General features: G+C 39.0%; 1 protein-coding gene across 2 annotated transcripts in view; it reads left to right on the top strand.

Annotated features, from left to right (window-relative positions):
* Positions 1-529: 529 nt before the first annotated feature.
* Positions 530-20,599, top strand: part of RPAP3 (RNA polymerase II associated protein 3) — a 36,819-nt gene continuing 16,749 nt past the window's right edge. Inside the window, exons 1-9 of one of the 2 annotated variants that reach the window (XM_049882913.1) lie at positions 530-594; positions 4,829-5,003; positions 5,818-5,958; positions 9,761-9,883; positions 10,680-10,807; positions 14,072-14,193; positions 14,942-15,012; positions 16,038-16,163; positions 17,296-17,423. In XM_049882913.1, the coding sequence (XP_049738870.1) occupies positions 4,854-5,003; positions 5,818-5,958; positions 9,761-9,883; positions 10,680-10,807; positions 14,072-14,193; positions 14,942-15,012; positions 16,038-16,163; positions 17,296-17,423 (989 nt within the window). In that variant the 5' untranslated portion in view covers positions 530-594; positions 4,829-4,853. The remainder of the gene's footprint in view (positions 595-4,828; positions 5,004-5,817; positions 5,959-9,760; positions 9,884-10,679; positions 10,808-14,071; positions 14,194-14,941; positions 15,013-16,037; positions 16,164-17,295; positions 17,424-20,599) is intronic. The other variant, XM_049882914.1, reaches the window with a different exon arrangement.

Raw genomic sequence — 20,599 nt, 5'->3', positions numbered from 1 at the left:
CAGTCAAATGAGCAAGACAGGGGAGTCACTAGAGCATAGGATTTTTAGGTGAATGACATATCGTTAGACACCACAAAGCAAGTATCGGGGATAAAATTGTTGAGGGGGTCCTGGAGGAGTCCTGGTGGCGCAAATGGTTAAGCGCTCGGCTGCCAACCGAATTGGTGGTTTGAGCCCATCCAGTGCAGTCCTACTCTGCCATATGCGGTCACTATGAGTCAGAATCGACTCGATGGCAACGGGTTTGGTTTTTCATGAGTCGGAACAGACTGCACCCCACAACAACAGGGGGATACTCAAGACTTTATTATTTTGGAAGTGAGAATGTGACAGGATGACCCTGCAGTTTTTGGGTTATATCACGTTAAGATAAGTCATACTAGAAGCTGAGCTAAGCGTCACATTTTTTCTCAAACTCACTAAGTTTGTCCCACAGGTAAGGCTTCCCGCATCTGACTCTCTGCGCACGCTCGGGCCCCGGCTCCAGGGGGCGGGGCAAGGGCACGCACGGGATTCTGGGAGAGCCTAGAAGGCGGGGCCCAGCGTGAGTAGCTGCTGGTCTGATCCGGCGGCCGTGCGGTGGGTAACGGCCTGGTGAGCTGTGCACACTTTGCGGTTATCGGGGCTGGAGGAGCCGAGGAGGCCTATGGGGTTGCTTAGGGGGAAGAGGGGAGCGACCGTGGGTCCCGGGTGAGATGAAGGGGCGAGGGCGGGCGGTGTTGAGGGCGGCGCAGCGGTGTCCAGGGTAGCGGCGTCTTGGGGACCGCGTTCCCGGGAGGGGCTCGCCCCACGCACCCCAGGCCTCAACGTTTGGCTTTGCTGACGGTCCCTGCTGCGCGGCTGCAGATGAGGCGATTTGCGGTGGTCGGGACGGCGTGTCCACCTTCCCAAGGGGACCAGGGTGGGGCCCCGCCCCCTTTCGGCTTGGCGGTGCGGTGTTCGCCCGGAGACGGGTGTGAAAGCGATACCTCCAGCCCTGGGTGTTTCTAGTTGCTCGTCCCGCCCCCGCCCCTTCGGAGGTTTCACGGGGGCAGTCGGGTCTGCGGGAGCAGCAGAGGTGATAGGTGAAATGAAAAACATTTCGCTCCCTCCTCATCTCAGAGGCTTGCTGGGTTTATACTCATTTTTTGAGTCCTAAGCAAAGCAAAGCATTGTAATTGTTTTGTTTTTAAATGAGCTCTACATAACGTGATCGGATTCGGCTCGAACAGCAACACGTATATAATCAAACGTAGATACTCGTGGAAAGAAGTTGAAACGGTTTAGGCTGGGAATAAGAAGGCCTATCTGCATCTGCATCCATCTCTTTCTTCTTCCTCACAGTGAGGCCTTTTTTTAAAAATAATTTTTATTGTGCCTTCAGTGAAAGTTTACAAATCAAGTCAGTCTCTCACACAAAAACCCGTATACACCTTGCTACACCCAATTACTCTCCCCTAATGTTTTTTTTTTTAATGAACAGCCGGCTCTCTCCCTGCACACTCTCTTTTCGTGTCCATTTCGCCAGCTTTTAACCCGCTACGGTGAGGCCTTTTTAACTGAGGCCTGTTCTAAACTAATCCTTCTCTCTGCCCCATCCTCCCTCTCCTAACCTCTTAAGCTTTGAATCCCCTCCCATCTTCTTAGGAACCTTGCCCCATCGCTCAACTTCTTTTATCTTCTCCACAGCCAGCCTCCCCTACCTCCAGTCTATCCTTATGAACATATCTTCTGTCTAGATATCTTTTATCTTAGTTATCTAGTGCTCTTATAACAGAAGTACCACAATTGGATGGCTTTAACAAATAAATTTATTTTCTCACAGTTTAGGAGGCTAGAAGTCCAAATTCAGGGCACCAGCTCTAGGGTAAGGCTTTTTTTCTTTTTTGGCTCTGGGGGAAGATCCTCGTCTCCTTTCAACATCTGTGGGCCTAGCATCCCTTGGAGATCTCCACGTGTCTTGGCATCAGTCCTCTCCTAGGTCTAGGAGGTTCTTAGCATAGGGACCCCAGGTCCAAAGCATGTGCTCCACCCCTGGCTCTTCTTTTTTGGTGATAGTCAGGTCCCTGTCTATGCACTACTGCAACCATTTTTTAATTATGTTCAGTAAAATTTTACATGCATGTGATATTAATGATATAATGCCCATAATTGGATCATCTTTCTCTTGGAGTGGGGATAAATATGGATCTCTTCCAGTTGGTTGGCCAGGTAGCTGTCTTCCAAATTCCTTAGCATAGACGAGTGAGCATTTCCAGTGTCGCATCCATTTGTTGAAACATCTCAGTTGATACTCCGTCAATTCCTGGAGCCTCTTTTTTCGCCAGTGCCTTTAGTGCTTAATCTCCGTATGTCTCACTTGTTTAGCTTATTTCAGCCTCTTTTTTTCCCTTTTATCCCATTAAAACTCTCAGTTATCTTCATATGCTATAATGCACTTTTCTTTCCCCTGTATGATCTCTGTGGTGTTTGACACTGCTAATCTGTCCCACTTTCTTGGACTCATTTTCTCTGATTTTCTGTGACAGTACTCCCTAGATTTTGCTTTTAACTCTCTCGGTGCAACTGCTGAGTTTTTCTATATTGACATCTCTTCCTCTGTTCACTAAATATTGGTGTTCTTCAGCCGACCCCCCCGCCATGGTCACCCTAATTGGACATATACAAATCCAATTATGGCCCATCTTTGGGCTGATAACACCAAAATTTGTATTTCCAGCCATACATAGCTAACACCCTACTATATATCTTTCCCCTAATGTCTTATAACCACTCAAATTCAGCATGTCTCAAACTGGAATAATCTGCCTTTCCATTTCCTGTAAAACCATCAAACCTCTTTTCCTTTTCAGATTATATTTCTTGACTCAGAACGTCATCACTCATCTTAGGCTCCCAAATGAGATGTCTAGGGTGTTTGAATCTTTATCAGCTCCCCAACTCCTCAGTACAATCAGGCACAAGTCCTTTTTATTTTACCACCTTAATACCTTTACATTACTTTCAGAATGTGGATCCGACTACATGGTCGGGCATTTTAAGATATGTCACATATTTACGTCTTTTAGCCTTGTGTTCCATTGTTCTCCCTCCCTCCAACTCTGCCTGCCAACTCCTCTCTGTTAGTCACTTGGCTTGCCTCATTTAAAAGTCAGCTCAACCTACCTCTGGGGATTCCTTCCTTGAACGCAACACCCATCTGACTTATGCCTGTTCTTTGTAGTCAGTCCTGTAACATCTATACATACTTCTGTGTAGAGTCCGTGGTAATTTTGCCCCCCTGGAGACATTTGGCATTTTCATTGACCTTTTTGGTTGTCACAATCAGGAAAGTGGGGTGGATATTGGCATCTAGTGGGTAAAGGCCAGGGATGTTGCCAACCATCCTACAGTGTACAGCAGTTTCCCACAACAAAAAATTATCTGGCACAAAATGTCAGTAGTATCAAGGTTGAGAACCTACTTTGCATAATATTTGTTACTCAGTATTCTGATTATTTTCTTCTCTACTTGACAAGGGATCTTGTCTTATTTCGCATCCCTAACTATTGATGCAGGAGCTGTTACATGGTAGAAGCTTAAAGGAAAAAAGAGGAGTAAAGGAGGTAGTTAGAGTGTCCTTATTGGCTGAGCATCCAATCGGTTACCCTAGGCTACTCGCTAGTGTCTGTGATTGCTTCCGCGTTGCTTTGCCTTGGTGATGGATTGCCGGGATGTCCATACTTGTCTGATTTTCATTCCTTTATTCAGCAAAAGTTTATTGACTCATTTTAAAAATACTATACACCTGTTCTTCACTTACTATCTCCTTATCTGACATTTTGCCTTTATAACAATAGTAAAAAATTTACCATCCAACGATTTTGTGCATTAATGAGGCGGGGGCACGGTGGCAGTGGCTGCTGAACATCCCCTTGCTTGAGGAGGGTCTCCGGGGTGGCCTCCGGGAAGCTGGGCCACGCTGCCCTGCACCGTCCTCTCCCTTCTGCTGGGGGGTGAGGGGAGGAGCTTCGTGTTCAGTGGCTTTGTGGGGCGGACTCCTCTGCGGCCCTGGCCTCCAGGCAGATACACAGGGAGCACTGAGTCAGTGGGTGCCTGTCCTGGGTCCCCAGCTCTTGGGCGGCCTGAGGCCCTGCAGCTCAAAATTGCTGTGGGGTGAGAAGGGAGAAAAGAAAGAGGCATCAGAGAGGGTGTTTTGGAAGAAATATTTGTGAGGTTAGTGACATGCCAAAGCAAGCCAAACTGGGCCTGAAGCCTCCGCCTGGGTGGGAGCCCCTAGCGCCCATGTAGGAAGCCCCGAGCTTTGGTGACTCGCTAGGCCCAGAGGGCAGAACAGTCTCTGGGATCCTGAACTCAGGGCTTGCAGGGGTGGGCGTGGAGCCCTGAAAGCAGCTCTTCCAGGGTGGATCTGACCCACCACAGTAGGAAGGTGAAGTGGTTAAGCCTTGCACCCTCCACTCACTCAGCCCACCTTTATCAGATTTGTCTCCTCTGTGCCTCCTTCTCTGCAGAGGAATAATCCATAACTGGACTCATCAAAGTTATGAGCACGTCACTAAATCTTAGCTGTTATTATTTCTGTGATCATAGTTTTGTAAATTAAAAAAAAAAAAATGAGACAAATGGATGGTCTGAAAACAGGAAGAAATTCTCCATTTTTGCGTGTCACCCTGGTCCTTGGGACCCAGTCGTGTTGTAAGTGCGGAGCGGGTGTGCTGACATTTTCTTTCCTCGGCGTCACGTTAGGCTTTCTCCCATCTGTGTATCTTGGCCGTTCACGAAGTGAAGTTATCGATTAGCTAGGTTTCAGAAAAATAAATCAAATAATTTAATTTAATTCTTACCAAAGGTTGTTCAGAACTCTGCAGGCCATAATGACTTCAAGTAAAGCGATTGAATTACAACTACAAGTGAAACAAAATGCAGAAGAACTACAAGACTTTATGAGGGATTTAGAAAACTGGGAAAAAGACATTAAACAAAAGGATATGGAACTAAGAAAACAAAATGGTGTTCTTGAAGAGGTAAATTAAGAATTTCTAGTTTCAATCCAACAAAGCTCTTTATTTTAAAATAAAGCACAACCTTTTAAAATGTTTTGTGATAATACAGAAATTGATTTGTTTTAATGTAAACATTTTTAAAAATTCTGCTTTATAAAAAACCTTCGTAATGGTGGTATTAATTACAGTAGAAGACATTTTGAAAAATGGCTTAGTGACTAGTTATTGAAAGGAAGACCATGTGATAGTACTTCAAGGTAAATGAATAGCATTATAAAAAAAATCTTGGGGTGTGTGGTATATATGTTTAATGATATGTGAACATACAATACATCAGCGTAAAAACGCAGATAGTACCATGGCTCAACCAAATATTTTTCCTAAGACAGTTCATTTAAACATGGATAGACTTTTCATGCTATACATAATGACATGGAGGCAAATTTTTGTTAAATGTAGAAAGGATATTGTTTATGTGATTAAAGATTTTAAGTTTGCCTTTGTTTTACTGCTAATTCGTTATACCAAAGCTGAAGATAGGTAGTTTATGAAGTTTGAATTTAGGATCGTAAATTAAATTTATAATTAGAATTTCTAGGTAATACAGTTCTAGTGACTGATCAATCAAGATGAATTACACTTTTCAGACAAATTATCGTTATGAGTAAGGATGGTAAATTGATACCTACAAACCTTTGAAAATTAAATTAAAAAATTACTTACGTCTTAAATATATAGTTCAGTAAGAATTTTAAACATTACTAGTTATATAAAAAAGTTATATAATAGTGGTCACAACTGTGTGTGTGTTTGTGTTTTCTTTCTTTTCCCCTAGAATTTACCTCCTATTAGAAATGGGAATTTTAGGAAAAAGAAGAAAGGCAAAGCCAAAGAGTCTTCTAAAAAAACCAAAGAGGAAAACACCAAAAACAGAATAAAATCATATGATTACGAGGCATGGGCAAAACTGGATGTGGTAAGTTAATCTAGTGCTTCTTAATAGGTAAATAAAATTTTCTTGAAGTTAGCCCAATAGTCATGGATTAAATGAAAAATATTGGAGTTCTTACAATTTGTTTTGTTCATTTATAGACTATTTTTTATGGCATAAAAATTTAATTATATGGCTCTTAAATTAACTGGAAACCCTGGTGGCATAATGGTTAAGAGCTACAGCTGCTAACCAGAAGGCCAGCAGCTGTAATCCACCAGGCACTCTTTGGAAACTCTGGGGCAGTTCTGCTCTGTCCTGTAGGGTCACTATGAGTCAGAATCGACTCTGTGGCAACAAGTTTTGTTTTTTTGGTTTTAAATTAACTAGATTATTTTTTTCTCTTTCAGTCTTCATTTTTGCCTAAGACAGCCAAAACCAAAATAAAAAAACCAAACCCAGTGCCCCATAGAGTTTCCCAGGAGCGCCTGGTGGATTTGAACTGCCGACCCTTTGGTTAGCAGCCGTAGCACTTAACCACTACACCACCATGGTCTTTTTTCTTTCTGTTTGCAAAAATAATACAGAGAGGTCCAGTGTGCTCTTCACCCAGCTTCCCCCACTGGTTACATCTTACTTGACTAGTACAATATCAAAGCCAAGAAGTTGATGTTGGTGCAATGTGCTAATTCCCTTGCGCTAATTCCTCTGTAGTCACACCCCACCCACCCCCTTCTTCTCCATCATCCCTAACCTCTAAACAGCCAGGAGTCTAAGATCATAATACTTCCAGGAGAGAATAACCCTGCCAATACCCTTTTTATAGACTGAAGGACCTACCTGTCTAGTTTTAGGGCAGAGGGTGTGTGATAATAAAAGTAGGGCCTGTCTTGATCCCAGGAAGGTGGTATTTTTGGTTTGTATGTGTTCGTAATAAAAGCAGAGTTTTGTATGTAGGTTTTAAAAATTTACAGATATGGTGTAACTCATTCTCTTTCTCTTTTCAAACTGTTAAAATCCACCGATTTTGCTTTTTGTAAATCTAATCTGATCATCTGACTAGTACTGACACTGTATTCCATGGCATGTATTCACCACATTTTACCTCTTCATTCTCTTCTCACTGATAGACACGGTATACGTGTTTGCCTCTGTATAGGATAAGGCGTTTATTTAGCATTCCATTTCTAGTTCTGATCTGAGTAGCTGCTTTAGTTTTCTGCTGCTGTTAGTTTTCTACACATAACCAGAGCAGGGTTGTGCAATCTTGGCTTCGGCTTTTACAGCGGTCACGCAGTATTCCTAGACTCCTTGAGATAAAACAGTTAATTTCAGTCTGCGTTTTAATGTTCATTCAGAGAAACAACATGGATTTCATTTTATTTTTTTAAATTTATCAACGTTTTTTTCTTAAATAATTTGAAACAGTATGCTATTTGTTAAATGCAAAAAGGATGTTTATGTAATGATTAAAGATTTTAAGTGAGCTCTAATGAAGACTCATGTTTACTGTTTTAAAATACCTTACTAAGATTAATTTTTTATCATGTATGATAAAAAAAATGACATGATTTAAAGAAATGGTGTTGTGGTCAATGAGAAAAGTAGTGTGTGAATGTTTAATGATAGTAGTAGTAGTGTTAGGACTTGTCTAGGTTCCTTAGGGATAAGAACCAGGAAGAGCTCAAAGTTGATCCCTGTGAGGTAGAGGTCAGACATAGCCTGGTCTCCATCCTTTTTACCAATTCTGACACTAGCCATCCTCCCCATGGCACTTTATTTCTCCGCTGGCTTTGATAATTCATCGCAATGGCCACACAGACCTCACAGATTGTACTTACAGTTAAGTGGTTTATTAAGGAAGTAATAGGCTACAACTCAGAATCGGGAAGCATGGAGGCAAAGTCTGGAAGCCTCCGCTGAAGAGGAGAGCGCTCCTTCCCTTTCTTTTGTGTAGGACAGCTCTCCTAGCTCTTCTTGGCTGTGCAAACAAGTGGCCCCTTCTCTTTGCTGTGTAGCTGCGGAGGCCTCATCTCAGCTTCCTCAGGACAGGCTTTTTTTGGCCCTGCACACCCCTCTTAGCCCCCTCAGGACAGACCTCTCAGCCCCCTCAGGACAGACCTCTCAGCCCCCTCAGGACAGACCTCTCAGCCCCCTCAGGACAGCCTTCTCCTCAGCCCCTTCAGGACAGGCCTTCTCTGCTTTTGACCTCCCTGCTAACTGACTCATCTAGCCAGCGTAGCATCAGTTTTAATTCAGCTCTCTTAGCCGCATTCCTAGCAGTGGGTTTCTGTCATCACCACTGACTGCCACAGGGCACAGGGGCCTGTTGTTGCTGGCTCTGCTTTAGGACCTCTTCCAGGTCTCTTGTCTTCAGTGTTACAGCCCTTGATTTGTGTTACAGCTCTTTTAGGTTTCTCAATTCCTGTCTTTCTGCTTCTCTCTTGCCTCTTGTATTTTCTCCTTTCTGCTTTTTTCTTCCTTCTTTCTGTCTCCTTATCTCTGGTAAAACTTCTGGTCAGTTTCAAGGCATGCAGTCCCACTAGGGCCACGAACCCTGTCAGTAGGCCACAGTCACTTCATTTGCATATTACGCTATATGCATTTCATTTGCATAGTATTTTGACCAATCCCTGCAAGGTGAGTAAAATAGACCAATCACGGGGCAGGCTGCAGCCCAGGGCCAGACAAAAGTATCAAACAAGTTGTTTTACAGCTTACCCAAGAAATGTCAGTCAACCTGGACAAAAGTAACAAACTCTCTGGGGTAGAAAACTAGGGCAAAGTTAACTCCTCAGGACTTCATGGGGAAAATCTCTCAAGATGTTTTTCCAGAGAACCAAGGCAGAACACCACATAAAGGAACTCATTTCACCACAGTAAGCAAAAGAGATTGAGAACTGCCAGGCTAGCATATTATATTTTTCTTTGGTGGAGTCAGCTATATCTTGGAATACACGAGAGGCAGAATAACATGGTGATTCAGAGCTCTCTAGAGGAGCCAGACTGCCTGGGTTCAAATCCTAAAAAAACTTGACTACTTACTAGTTAATCTGTTTTTCAGTTTTGCTCAAGGGAAAAACATGAGTAATTACACCTACCTCTTAGCTGTTACGAATATCAGGAGTTAATGCTCTACGAGCAGTTTTTGTTGTCTTAAAATAAGGAAGAAAGAAGTTTTAGAAAAATATTTTTGCTGCTTTTGGGTGTCAGTTACATTGTTGTTAGCTGCTGTAGAGTTGGCCCCTGACTCATGGTGAGCCCATGTATAAGGGAAGGAAATGCTGCCTGGTCCGTAGGGTTTTCATTGGCTGATTTTTGGAGATCTCCAGTCCTTTCTTCCTACTCTGTCTTAGTCTAGAAGCTCTGCTGAAGCCTGTTCAGTATCATAGCAACATGCAGCCCACCACAGACAGACAGGTGGTAGCTGTGCATGAGGTACATCAGCCAGAAATTGAACCCAGGTCTTCCATATGGAAAGCAAGAATTCCACCACTGACCCACCATAGTTCCCTTAATTACATTAGTGTAGGGTTATTTGCACACTTCTCTTGGGTCAATCCTTAATACTTTACTGCTGATAGTTTGTGATTTAAGGGTGATTCGTAGATCCTATTGACTTAGATTATTTTTTGAGTTGAGAATCAGAATCTCTAAGTGGTTTGGGTCTTAATTTTCTAAACATGAGCTCATTTTTCTTTGGGTATAATCTTAACGGTAAGAGGTTATTTGGATTACTTTTACAACTGTTTATGTCGTTAGGTCATAACAAGCTCTTTTGAGTGTACTTTTTCATTTTGAGTATATCTCTAAATCATGAGTGTTGTTCTCCTACTTCCGACTTTAGGACAGTATCCTTGATGAGCTTGACAAAGAAGATAGTACCCATGATTCTGTGTCTCAAGAATCAGAGTCAGAAGAAGATGGGATTCATGTAGACTCACAGAAGGCTCTTGCCCTAAAAGAAAAGGTACTGTTTAGGTTTCTTCAGATAGGCAGGATATGTGGAAAATCATGTGGATCTCAGGATTTCACCAACAGAGTTTAGAGAGTATTCAAACTTGAAGTTGTCATTGCCTGTATCCCTGTTGGGAGGCAGTATTGTGTAGTTATTCCACATGCACTGGAACCAGAATGCCTTGGTGCAGATCCTGCCTTGGTTGTCTCAGCTATAAAATGAGATTAATAATAGTACTGCATCTCAGTGGGTATTAAGTGAACTTAATTTTGTGAGTGTTAAGTGAACTATTATATGTAAAGTGCTTGGACTGTACCTGGAGTTGCTCTAGGCATAGTAGACTGAAGTAACTTGAAATCAGCACAAGATTTTTGGCATGAGTATTATATTTCAGTCCTCCATATCACAGGCCATCTTTGGTTACTTTCTGGAACAGTCAGCTCCCTAAGGGATGCCTGATTATTACAAAACCAGCCGTTGTGCTCTACAAAAAGATGAAACTCATTTAAGATTAAACCTCTTAATGTGTTTATAGTGTTGCATTTTACTTTTGGGGTTAATATTGTCAATAAAAAGTATAATGCTAGGTATTTTACTCATTTTTCTGCCAGGGTGCTCGAGTTGTGCCGATATATTGATTATATACAGTGAATTTCAAGCACTTCTAGGAAGATTATTTGGCTGAATTCTCTTTTCTTTCCTGTTATCCTTGGTTACATAGTTAATGAGCTAGAAAGAGAGGAGTAATATTGAAAAAAAATGACTCTGGAATTTAGTGCCAGTATGTAGCTGACTCATGCTTTTTCAGGGCAATAAATACTTCAAACAAGGGAAATATGATGAAGCAATTGATTGCTACACAAGAGGCATGGATGCCGACCCATATAATCCTGTGTTACCAACAAACAGAGCTTCAGCATACTTCAGAATGAGAAAGTAAGGCATTTCCATAATGTGTGTGAATGTTTTGTGTGTACTTGGAGACTGATTTTAAAAAAAAACAAACTTTCATGATAAAACGTGGGGAAGATTAAAAATGTATTACTTTTTCTTTTTAACTGTAAATTCTTAAACTCACTCGCTTTTACTGAGTTATGCTTCGATAGCTCACTTTACTGAGCTGTTCCTCCTCTAAAAACTGAGTAATGATGTTCTCTATGTCATTCACAAAAGAATAAGAAAGGTAGATGGAGAAACATTTTTAGGAATTAACATTCCCACATTATTTTGATAAACCATTTATCCACTATTTAAGCTAGAGAACTTTAATTATGGTAAACATAAAAATGTTCTACTGTTTAAGTCATATTAACTCTTTAAATACATATTTAATGACAAAGAACATGAATATGTTATGATCTTATTAAAAGCAAGGACTGACCTATCAAGATATCAAAAGAATTTTTAAAACAAATACTATCAAGGAAAATATTCTTACATGTTTTAATTATTATTTGGAAATATAAATTAAATACATATTATATATACATAAATTATAATAGTTCTTATTTAGGTAACATAATGTTAGATCTTTGAAATTTATGGCATTAATATCCTCACAAGCTGGGGGAGTGTTGCATTGTATAGTATTTGATATCTATTGTGTGTGTATCTTATGCAAGTTATGAAGCATAATTTTAAATAAACCCATATAAACTTAAAAACTGGAATATTACTATTATTATTGAAGCTACTTTGATGTTCCTTTCTATATCCTGTGGTGAATACATAAGCCTACACATGAGATAAAATTGTACAGAACTGAACGCACAAATGCACTGCATACCAGAAAAACTGGGGAGATTTGAGTAAGATTAGTGGTTGGTCCAAACCAAACCAAACCAAACCAAACCCAGTGCTGTCGAGCCGATTCCGACTCATAGCGACTTTATAGGACAGAGTAGAACTGCCCCATAGAGTTTCCAAGGAGTGCCTGGCAAATTTGAACTGCCGACCCTTTGGTTAGCAGCTGTAGCACTTAACCACTATGCCACCAGGGTTTCCTAGTGGTTGGTATCAATGTCAGTATCTTTGTTGCGATAATATACTATAGTTTTGCAACTGTTACCATTTGGGGAAACCAGGTAAAGTGTATACGATCTGTTATTTCTTAAACTGCCTGTGAATCTACAATTATCTCAGTAAAAATTTCAATTAGAAAAAAAATGGAACGAAATAGAGAGCCCAGAAATAGACCCATAGAATATGTTCAGTTGATTTTTGACAGAGGAGAAAGGATAGTCTTTTCAGCATACGGTGCTGGAACAATTGAACATCTACATGCAAAAAAAAGAATCTAGACACAGACCTTACATCTTTCACAACAATTAACTCAAAATGGATCATAGACCTAAATGTGTAAAATACGAAACCATAAAACTTCTAGAGGATAACATAAGAGAAAATCTGGGTGACCTTGGGTTTGGCAATGACTTTCTAGGTACATGATTCAAAAAGGAAAAAAATAGATAACTTCATTAAAATTAAGAATTTCTTCCCTGCCAAAGACATTGTGAAGAGAATGTGAAACGACAAGCCACAGTCTGAGAGGACATGCTTGGAAAATACACATCAGACAAAAGATTTGTATTCCCAATATACAAAACCCAAACCCATCGCCATTGAGTGGATTCCAACTCATAGCGACCCTATAGGAAAGGGTAGAACTGCCCCATAGGGTTTCCAAGGCTGTAATCTTTATGGAAACAGACTGCCGCATCTCTCTCCCGAGGAGCAGCTGGAGGATTCAAACTGCTGACCTTTCAGTTTGCAGCCAAGTGCTTAACTACTGCGCAACCAGGGTTCCTTGCAAAATATACAAAGAACCCTTAAAACTCAACAGTAAGAAAACCAACAACCCAATTAAAAAATGGATAAAAGATCTGCATAGACACCTCACCAGAGAAGATATACAGATGGCAAAAAAGCATATGAAAAGACGCACAACATATTATATATCCTTACTGTCTTGTATCTGTTGCTATTGAGTCAATTTCAACTCATAGCGACCCTATAGGACAGAGTAGAACTGCCCCATATGGTTTCCAAGGAGCACCTGGTGGATTCATATTGCCGACCTTTTGGTTAACAGATGTAGCTCTTAACCACTACGCCACCAGGGTTTCGTATACGTCCTTAGGGAATTCAAAATGAAGACAGTGAGATCTCACTGCACACCTATTGGAATGGCTAAAATTCCAAATACTAACACCACTGAATGCTGGTGAGTATATGGAGCAACAAAAACTTATTCGTTGCTGGTGGGAATGCAAAATGAAGGTACAGGCAGTTTGGAAAACAGTCAGGAAGTTTCTTAGAAAGCTAAAGATAGGCCTCCCATACAGCCCAGCATTCACACTCCTAGGCATTTACCCAAATGAATTGGAAACTAAGGTCAACACAAAAAGTTGCGCATGGATGTTTATCGTAGCTTTATTCATAATTGCCCCAAACTGGAAGTAACCAAGATGTCCTTACAATAGGTGAATGAATAAATAAACTTTGATATATGCATAAAAATGGAGTAGTATTTAGCAATAAAAAGAAATGAGCTATCCAGCCATGAAAAGACATGGAGGAGCCTTAAATGCATATTGCTAAGCTGAAAGAAGCCAGCCTGAAAAGCTAATGATTTGAACTATATGGCATTCTGGAAAAGGCAAGACTATCCAGAGGGTAAAAAGATCAGTGGTAGCTAGGGGGAGGGGAAGACAGAGGGATGAATAGCTAGAGCACAGGGGGTTTTTAGGTTGGTGAAACTATTCTGTATGATACTGCTGTGTGAAACTCTAATGGTGGACACAGAGTGTATCCTAATGTAGACTGTGGACTGTAGTTAGTAATAATGTATCGGTCTTGGTTCAGCATTTGTAACAAATATGCCACACCAATGCAAAATGGTAATAGAGGAGACTGTTTTAGAGGGGTGGTATATGTCAACTCTCTGTACTCTGCTCAGTTTTTCTGTAAATCTGAAACTGATCTTAAAAAAAAAAAACCTATTAATAATAATTAAAAAAGGAATAAAGAGGACCTTGACCTAGAAATAAGGATTGGGTTCTGCTCTGAAACACATGGGGTCACCATGAGTTGGAATGGACTTGGCAGCAACTGGTTTGGTTTTCAGGGATTTCAGAAACACATTTTGAAGTTTTGGTTTAATGAATGATTTTTATTAACTTTAATTTTTTTACATTGCAGATTTGCTGTTGCTGAGTCCGATTGTAATTTAGCAATTGCCTTGAATAGGAGTTATACAAAGGCATATGCTAGACGAGGGGCGGCCCGATTTGCTTTGCAAAAACTAGAGGATGCCAAAAAAGGTATTAATGTTTTCAAGGTCATCATTATCTGAAAAACTCTCCCAATAGTTTAATTTATCAGATACAATGAGTTCGAATAGACTTGAGGGCAGTGGGGTTGGTGTTTTCGTTTTTTATACAAAATATACTAGGTAAGCACAGTTAGTACCTTTAGAGAGTTCTGTATTTGAACAAAGCTCATTTCTGCACTTTAAAAGGCATCTTGTTTTGGCGAGATTGCGTTATTTGCCACCAATCAGACCTTGGTTCACATTCTCATTTCACCCTGTACTAGCTTTGTGACCAGAAGAAGGTTGTATATCTTCTCTGATTTTCAGTTTCTCATCTCTAAAGTAGGGTTTAAAACACCTTGTTGACCATTGTGAGGCTAGAGGTAATACGTGTAAGCTCTTACCACAAGTTTTTATTTATTCGTAAATTCTAAGCCTTTTATTATTCCATAAAACAGGTTTATCTGAATAAAGCTGATATAGGAGTCTCTTGCTTCTTGGTTTTGTCAAGTACAGCTTATGACAGCAAGTATTATTTGTGGGGCTGGTGGGAGAAGGATGCTGTCAGAATTTTGTAAGGATTCTTTTCTAGGGAGACTGGAGAAAGTCCAGTAGCCTAATGTTAGTATTTCTTAGTTCCCCGTTCATTTTGCTGTAGGACAGTTGCCTGTTTGTCACATGTAGCAAATTATTATTGTTTTGTATATGGTTTTTAATATCATATCTTTTAAAGATTCTTTATCATCTAATTTACTCAGATTATGAAAAAGTATTAGAATTGGAACCAAGTAACTTTGAAGCAACAAATGAACTCAGGAAAATTAATCAGGTAAACTATAGTAATTTAAATAAACGCATTATTTGTGACTTTTATCTGACAAAACTTTTTAAATAGACTTTGTACTGTAGATTACCATATGTAAATATAGAGATTTTCTGATTTTAATTCTTCATACTATAGAGTCTTGAAGCTAGAGGTAGTGTAATGGTAAGAGCATTAATTGATCATTACCTTAAGAAGTTGTCTGAGACCTTTAGAACTACTGCTGCTTTACTTTTTCCTAGACAAAAAAAATATTTTTTCCTTTATTGCACTGGTTTCTTTCTTTTTTGGCCTGTGCTCCGATTTCTGTGCTAAACTTTTGCGTGTTTCTTTGATTTTGTAATTGTAAAGTTGCTCCATCTTTATAGTTTGTATGGTACCAAAAATAATTTTTTTAACAGTGAGAACATGGTTATTACTTAAAGGTAAAGTTAGCTTCACAGAGTACTGAGCAGTTACATATTCCTTTTACTTTGCCTTTGAATCAGGGTTATAATGGTTTTACTATCTGTTGAAACGCTGAGAAAAACGTAGCAATGATTGGGGAAAATCTGCTCTTAAATATTATCATTAATTATCACACATAAAATCTGTTGGTAAATATATCCGCTGGATGGTAATTGCAAACTGTGTTATCTTGCATATTTTTGCATTTCATCTTAAATCAAATAAAGACTAAATATTAACTGAGAAATTCAGTGATGTGGTTTTACTTACCTGCTCATGTTTGAAAACAGCTCCTAGAAAGTGCCTGGCCTGTGTAGTAATTCAGTAAGTATTTGTTGAATAAATAAATGAACAGCTGCCTTTAGTGGGTACGAAATTTAATTTAAGTAAGATGTACATTAAATTTGTTATATACTTTTTTGTTTTTTATGTTAATAAATATAAGGACTTCGAATTAGAGTACAAAATTATTAATTTCAAATATGAGAACTTCTAGTATATTTGAGTAATTTAATATTTTAAAATCAAATGTGCATGTGTCTTGCATTACTTGTTTTATCTAAGGGGACTGTTATGTCTCCCAGGCTTTAACATCCAAAGAAAACTCATATCCAAAGGAAGCTGACACAGTAATAAAGTCAACTGAAGGAGAGAAAAAACAAATTGAAGAACAACAGCATAAGCAGCAGGCCATTTCAGAGAAAGATCTGGTAATTCAGAGGGATTCCAACATATAATGTATATTTTTTGCTGAGTGTTTATTAGTTAGGTTTCCACCTTATATTAGAATTCTTCTTGCGTCCCAGCTATGTAAGAACTGGATGTTAAATACACTGAAATTTCTGGAGCCTACTAATTCAAAATTTGAATAATTGATGACTTCCATGTAAATTAAAAAAAATACAATTACAGAAACATATTTAAGTTTAGGGAACAAACTGCTTTTGATTGTTTCGTCATGTATTTACATGTAGCTAGATTTTTTTTTTTTTACTATGTAAAATTAACAGAATAACAGTTCATTCTTATTTGTAATTTACTGTTTTCATTAATTCACACTGGACCATTTCTGACTGAAATTCCCTTACAGATCCTTAATTGAGGAAATTCAATTTAATACATTTATAGTCTTCCAAGTGACCCCACGGATTCCTAACAAATACTTATGGAATGATTATTGATTATATCTGACTCTGATCATAAATGAGCCATGTTACAATGAAATCTAGTATGCACATTCCAGTACAGTTTAATTTATCCTGTGTTTATACACGTTAATATTACCAAAGAATAGGCTGTGCAAGTCTGGTAGTATGTGCTTTCACAACAATTGCTTGGGTTATAAAATTTTTTGTATAGCTTTTAAAAAACTAAAGGCTTAGTATAATATTTACGCCTCTATTTATTAAAATGAGTTGTTAAATTTAAACTTTGTATAATATTTAATTAGAATAATGCTGGATGCTGCTACCTTTTTAGTACTGGCAAGAGTAACACCATTAAAGAAAACAATTAATCCATACTATATGAGCCCTGGTGGCGCAGTGGTTAAGAGCTTGGCTGCTAACCAGGAGGTTGGCTGTTCAGATTTACCAGCTGTTCCTTGGAAACTGTATGGCTGTTCTACTCTGTCCTGTAGGGATCGCTATGAGTCAGAATTAACGGCAGTGGGTTTGATTTTGTTTTGGTTTTTAACAGATTATAAAACAGCTCTTAAACTAGATTTTCAGCAATTAAAATGCACCTTTATTATTCGTGTAATATTTTATAGTGTTCCTTAAGATATGAATTAATTATTTGTATATTTTTTGTTTTTCTCCACATGTCTCTCCAAAATGATAGGGGAATGGATTTTTCAAAGAGGGGAAGTATGAAAGAGCAATTGAATGCTATACTCGAGGGATAGCAGCAGATGGCACTAATGCCCTTCTTCCAGCAAACAGAGCAATGGCCTATTTGAAGATTCAGAAGTACGTATTGGTTACATTTTAATGCTTTTTTGGATGAAAATGAAATTTACCAGAAATTGGCATATTGGCTAAGCAGTAAATTCAAATTTCGTTTATTCTTGAGGATTAAGTTAAGGTTAAATAAGATTGTGTGTGTGTGTGCGTGTGTGCGCATGCGAGCAGGCACATAGTACGTACTTGGTAATGTTAGCTCTTGTTAATAATATTTTCCCACTTTTAATAGCCTTATTGTTGTTGTGTGCCGTCAAGTGGATTCCGACTCATAGCAACCCTGTAGAACAGGGTAGAACTGTCCCATAGGGTTTCCAAGGAGCACCTGGTGGAATTGAACCCATGACCTTTTGGTTAGCAGCTGCAGCTCTTAACCGCTAAGCCACCAGGGTTCCAACTTTAATAGCCTGGCGTCACACAATTTAACACTTCTTCTCAATTGTTTTATGTATGTGAAATTATTTTAACTTTAGAACCCTTTGGACAGAGTCTTATCTGGAAGTGTTTTTTGTATTTATAACAAAAGGGAACTGTTATCATTGAAACTGCTGATCGACTAAATATGTAATTAAAACTTGGTCTAGTGACACTAACTAGCTGTTTCTAGATATTCTTGGGGGCTCCAAGTTGGACAATTAGTAGGATAATGTCTGACGGCAGAAACGGTATCTTATCTTTTTTTGTATGTTGTAGTAATACCTTACACACGAGTGCCAGAATAAAAAAGAAAAAAACAAAACAAAAAAATCTCTTGATAGGGCAGCATGGTGAAGCCTATGACTCCCAATTATGTTTTTATGTGCATAATTGTACATTTAAGATTACAAAGAAATATTAAAATTTATGAAATGTTCATTTATATACTTTTTTATTAATACACTACAGAATAAGAAAATACATTTAAAATACAGGCATATTAATACAAAGACTAGACTAAGGGCATTAGCCTGTGGGGTGATCTTTGGCACATGTCCTTCCACATATTAATGAACAGGCAGGTGTGGATAGGGAATACCTGAAAGCAGCGTAGATGCTGAGGTTTCTAGTGTGATAGCACCTGACTTCACTCTTTGGTACCTGAATGGCTTCTGGGGGCAGAGTTGCCCCATCATCAGCCAGCTGTATCGCAGGAGCACTGTAGACAGGGGTACTGCAAGCGCATGCTCACAAGCAGCAGGTTAAATTCCTGTGTAATTCCAAAATAGTGATGAGCGTAAGCCGCATTTTGATTTGTCTGTGGCAGTTGCAATATGATGTGAAAATATCTGTGATTTTTATTGTGACAAAGTCATAGGTAACTGCCTTTACTACTGTGGTTTGTTGTATACATTTATAATAGAAAGAAAAGGTAAATTTCATTTAAAAGCCAGTGAAAGAGGATTTTTCCCCTCTCAAATTTTCGGATCCCTTGAGGGACCCCAGGTTAAGAATTCCTGTCATAGAAGTAAATTTTGATTGTATACTTAACCTCATTTAAACTAATAGGCAGAGCTACAATATTTTATTGGTTAAAGATCATTGTCTCTTCCTAGCTTATGAAAATTCTGATTTTTGCTTGAAGATTTGTGCTTTAATTTAAAATTGTAAGGCCTGAATTCTTAGGCTTGATGAATGGTAAGAATAGTACTTCCTATGAGTAAGAGACTACATCTATACTTAAGAATCCTCTAATTTATTGGGCCAGTTTTATTGCTGTAGTTGATCAGGTTAATAGAGTATGTTATAGCATGTTATTTAGGAGAGCATATTTTAAATTGAAAGAACTATGTGACTCTTACTTGTATCTTTTTCTAGTATGTCTGTTAGATTTCCGTTTGATAACAGCAGCTTTCTCCACTACTTGAGGTGGGTTATATTACCAGCTAGATGAAGATCATAAAAAGGAGCAACTTTTCAAACTTAAATAAGGTCCTACTTTAGGTAACCAGACTGTAGCTTGAGTTCCTCCAAACCATGTGTCAAATTAGGGCTGAAGAGATTGCGTGGTGGAGGCAGAGGTGATAACTAGCAGCATAGTCTCATCTGCCAGGTAGGGTAGCAGTAGAGATGAAGAAGAGATTTACTTAGGCCAAACAAAGTATCTGTAGGACGTGTTTTTTAGAGGTGATAGCCTAGGTGGTAGTTGACATCAGGGAGATCAGCAAGAGGCACTTGAGTTACAGTGAGCTGGCAAACTGTGGGAGTGCAGGCTGGTAGATGGGTATCTTCAGAGAGTCTGAACAGGTACTAGGATATCAGAAATGGGGCCAGAAGTTTGAGGCAGGAATCTGAAGCGATTCGATCAAGGACAAATGTGAGTCCCATTCTTAAATGGAGTAAAACATGGATTTAGGCATAGGATAACAAGAAAGAGACCCAATTTTATTCGATATTAGATCTGGGGAACAGAGTTGAGAGTTGCTCACAAGAATCAAGTAGAATCTTTGTTGCTAGTACTGGAACCAGAGTAAGATGTAGTTTAGCAGAGGGTTCACTTCATGCTGATTAGGAATGGGATGGACATTAGAAATGGCGTAGAACTAGGGCAAGGACCTACCTGTAAGTTACAAGGAAAACAGGTTTAGGGGCTAAGGAGCTAGGCGAGGATTTACTGTTTTCTGTAATAACCATCTTTATTACTTCTGTTCTTTTATTTATTTTTCTGCCGTTTAAATAGTGTTTAGAGATTGGATTTTTCTGAATCCAGTTTACACTTTGAAGTATGTGTAAGGGATATTTAGTGATTTTAAAGGACTCTGACCGAGTCTGTTGTCAGAGAATAAATAATCTTCTACCTATCTGAAACTTCAGATTTTTAGTATTTGGATTTTCTTCAAATGTACAGTAGAACATAGTTTTTGAATATATAATTAAAATGGCTTCCTTAACATTTGCCTTCTAAATTTTCTTTGAATTAGCGTGCTTGGAAGTTTTCTGATTTACTTACATATTCACCAAACATTTATGAACTCTAAAATGTGTCAGGTGGTTTGCTGGGCACCAGGGAAGGTATTAAGCATACAGATATTAGATACATAGTTGCTGTTTTTAAGAAACTTGAAGTTTAAAGGTAGAGAGAGAAAAGGAGACCGGTAATTATTAAAGTACACTGTGATAATGCCGGGGAGTACAGGGAGGGAAGAACATTGGTACAGGCTGAGTTCAGGTTGGGGGATTCATGAAGGCATCTTTAAGGAGTGTAGACT

The sequence above is a fragment of the Elephas maximus genome, chromosome 4, assembly GCF_024166365.1.
Source record: "Elephas maximus indicus isolate mEleMax1 chromosome 4, mEleMax1 primary haplotype, whole genome shotgun sequence".
Classification (NCBI taxonomy): domain Eukaryota; kingdom Metazoa; phylum Chordata; class Mammalia; order Proboscidea; family Elephantidae; genus Elephas; species Elephas maximus.
The sequence above is the reverse complement of the archived record's forward strand: the minus strand, read 5'-3'. Positions and strand labels throughout refer to the sequence as shown.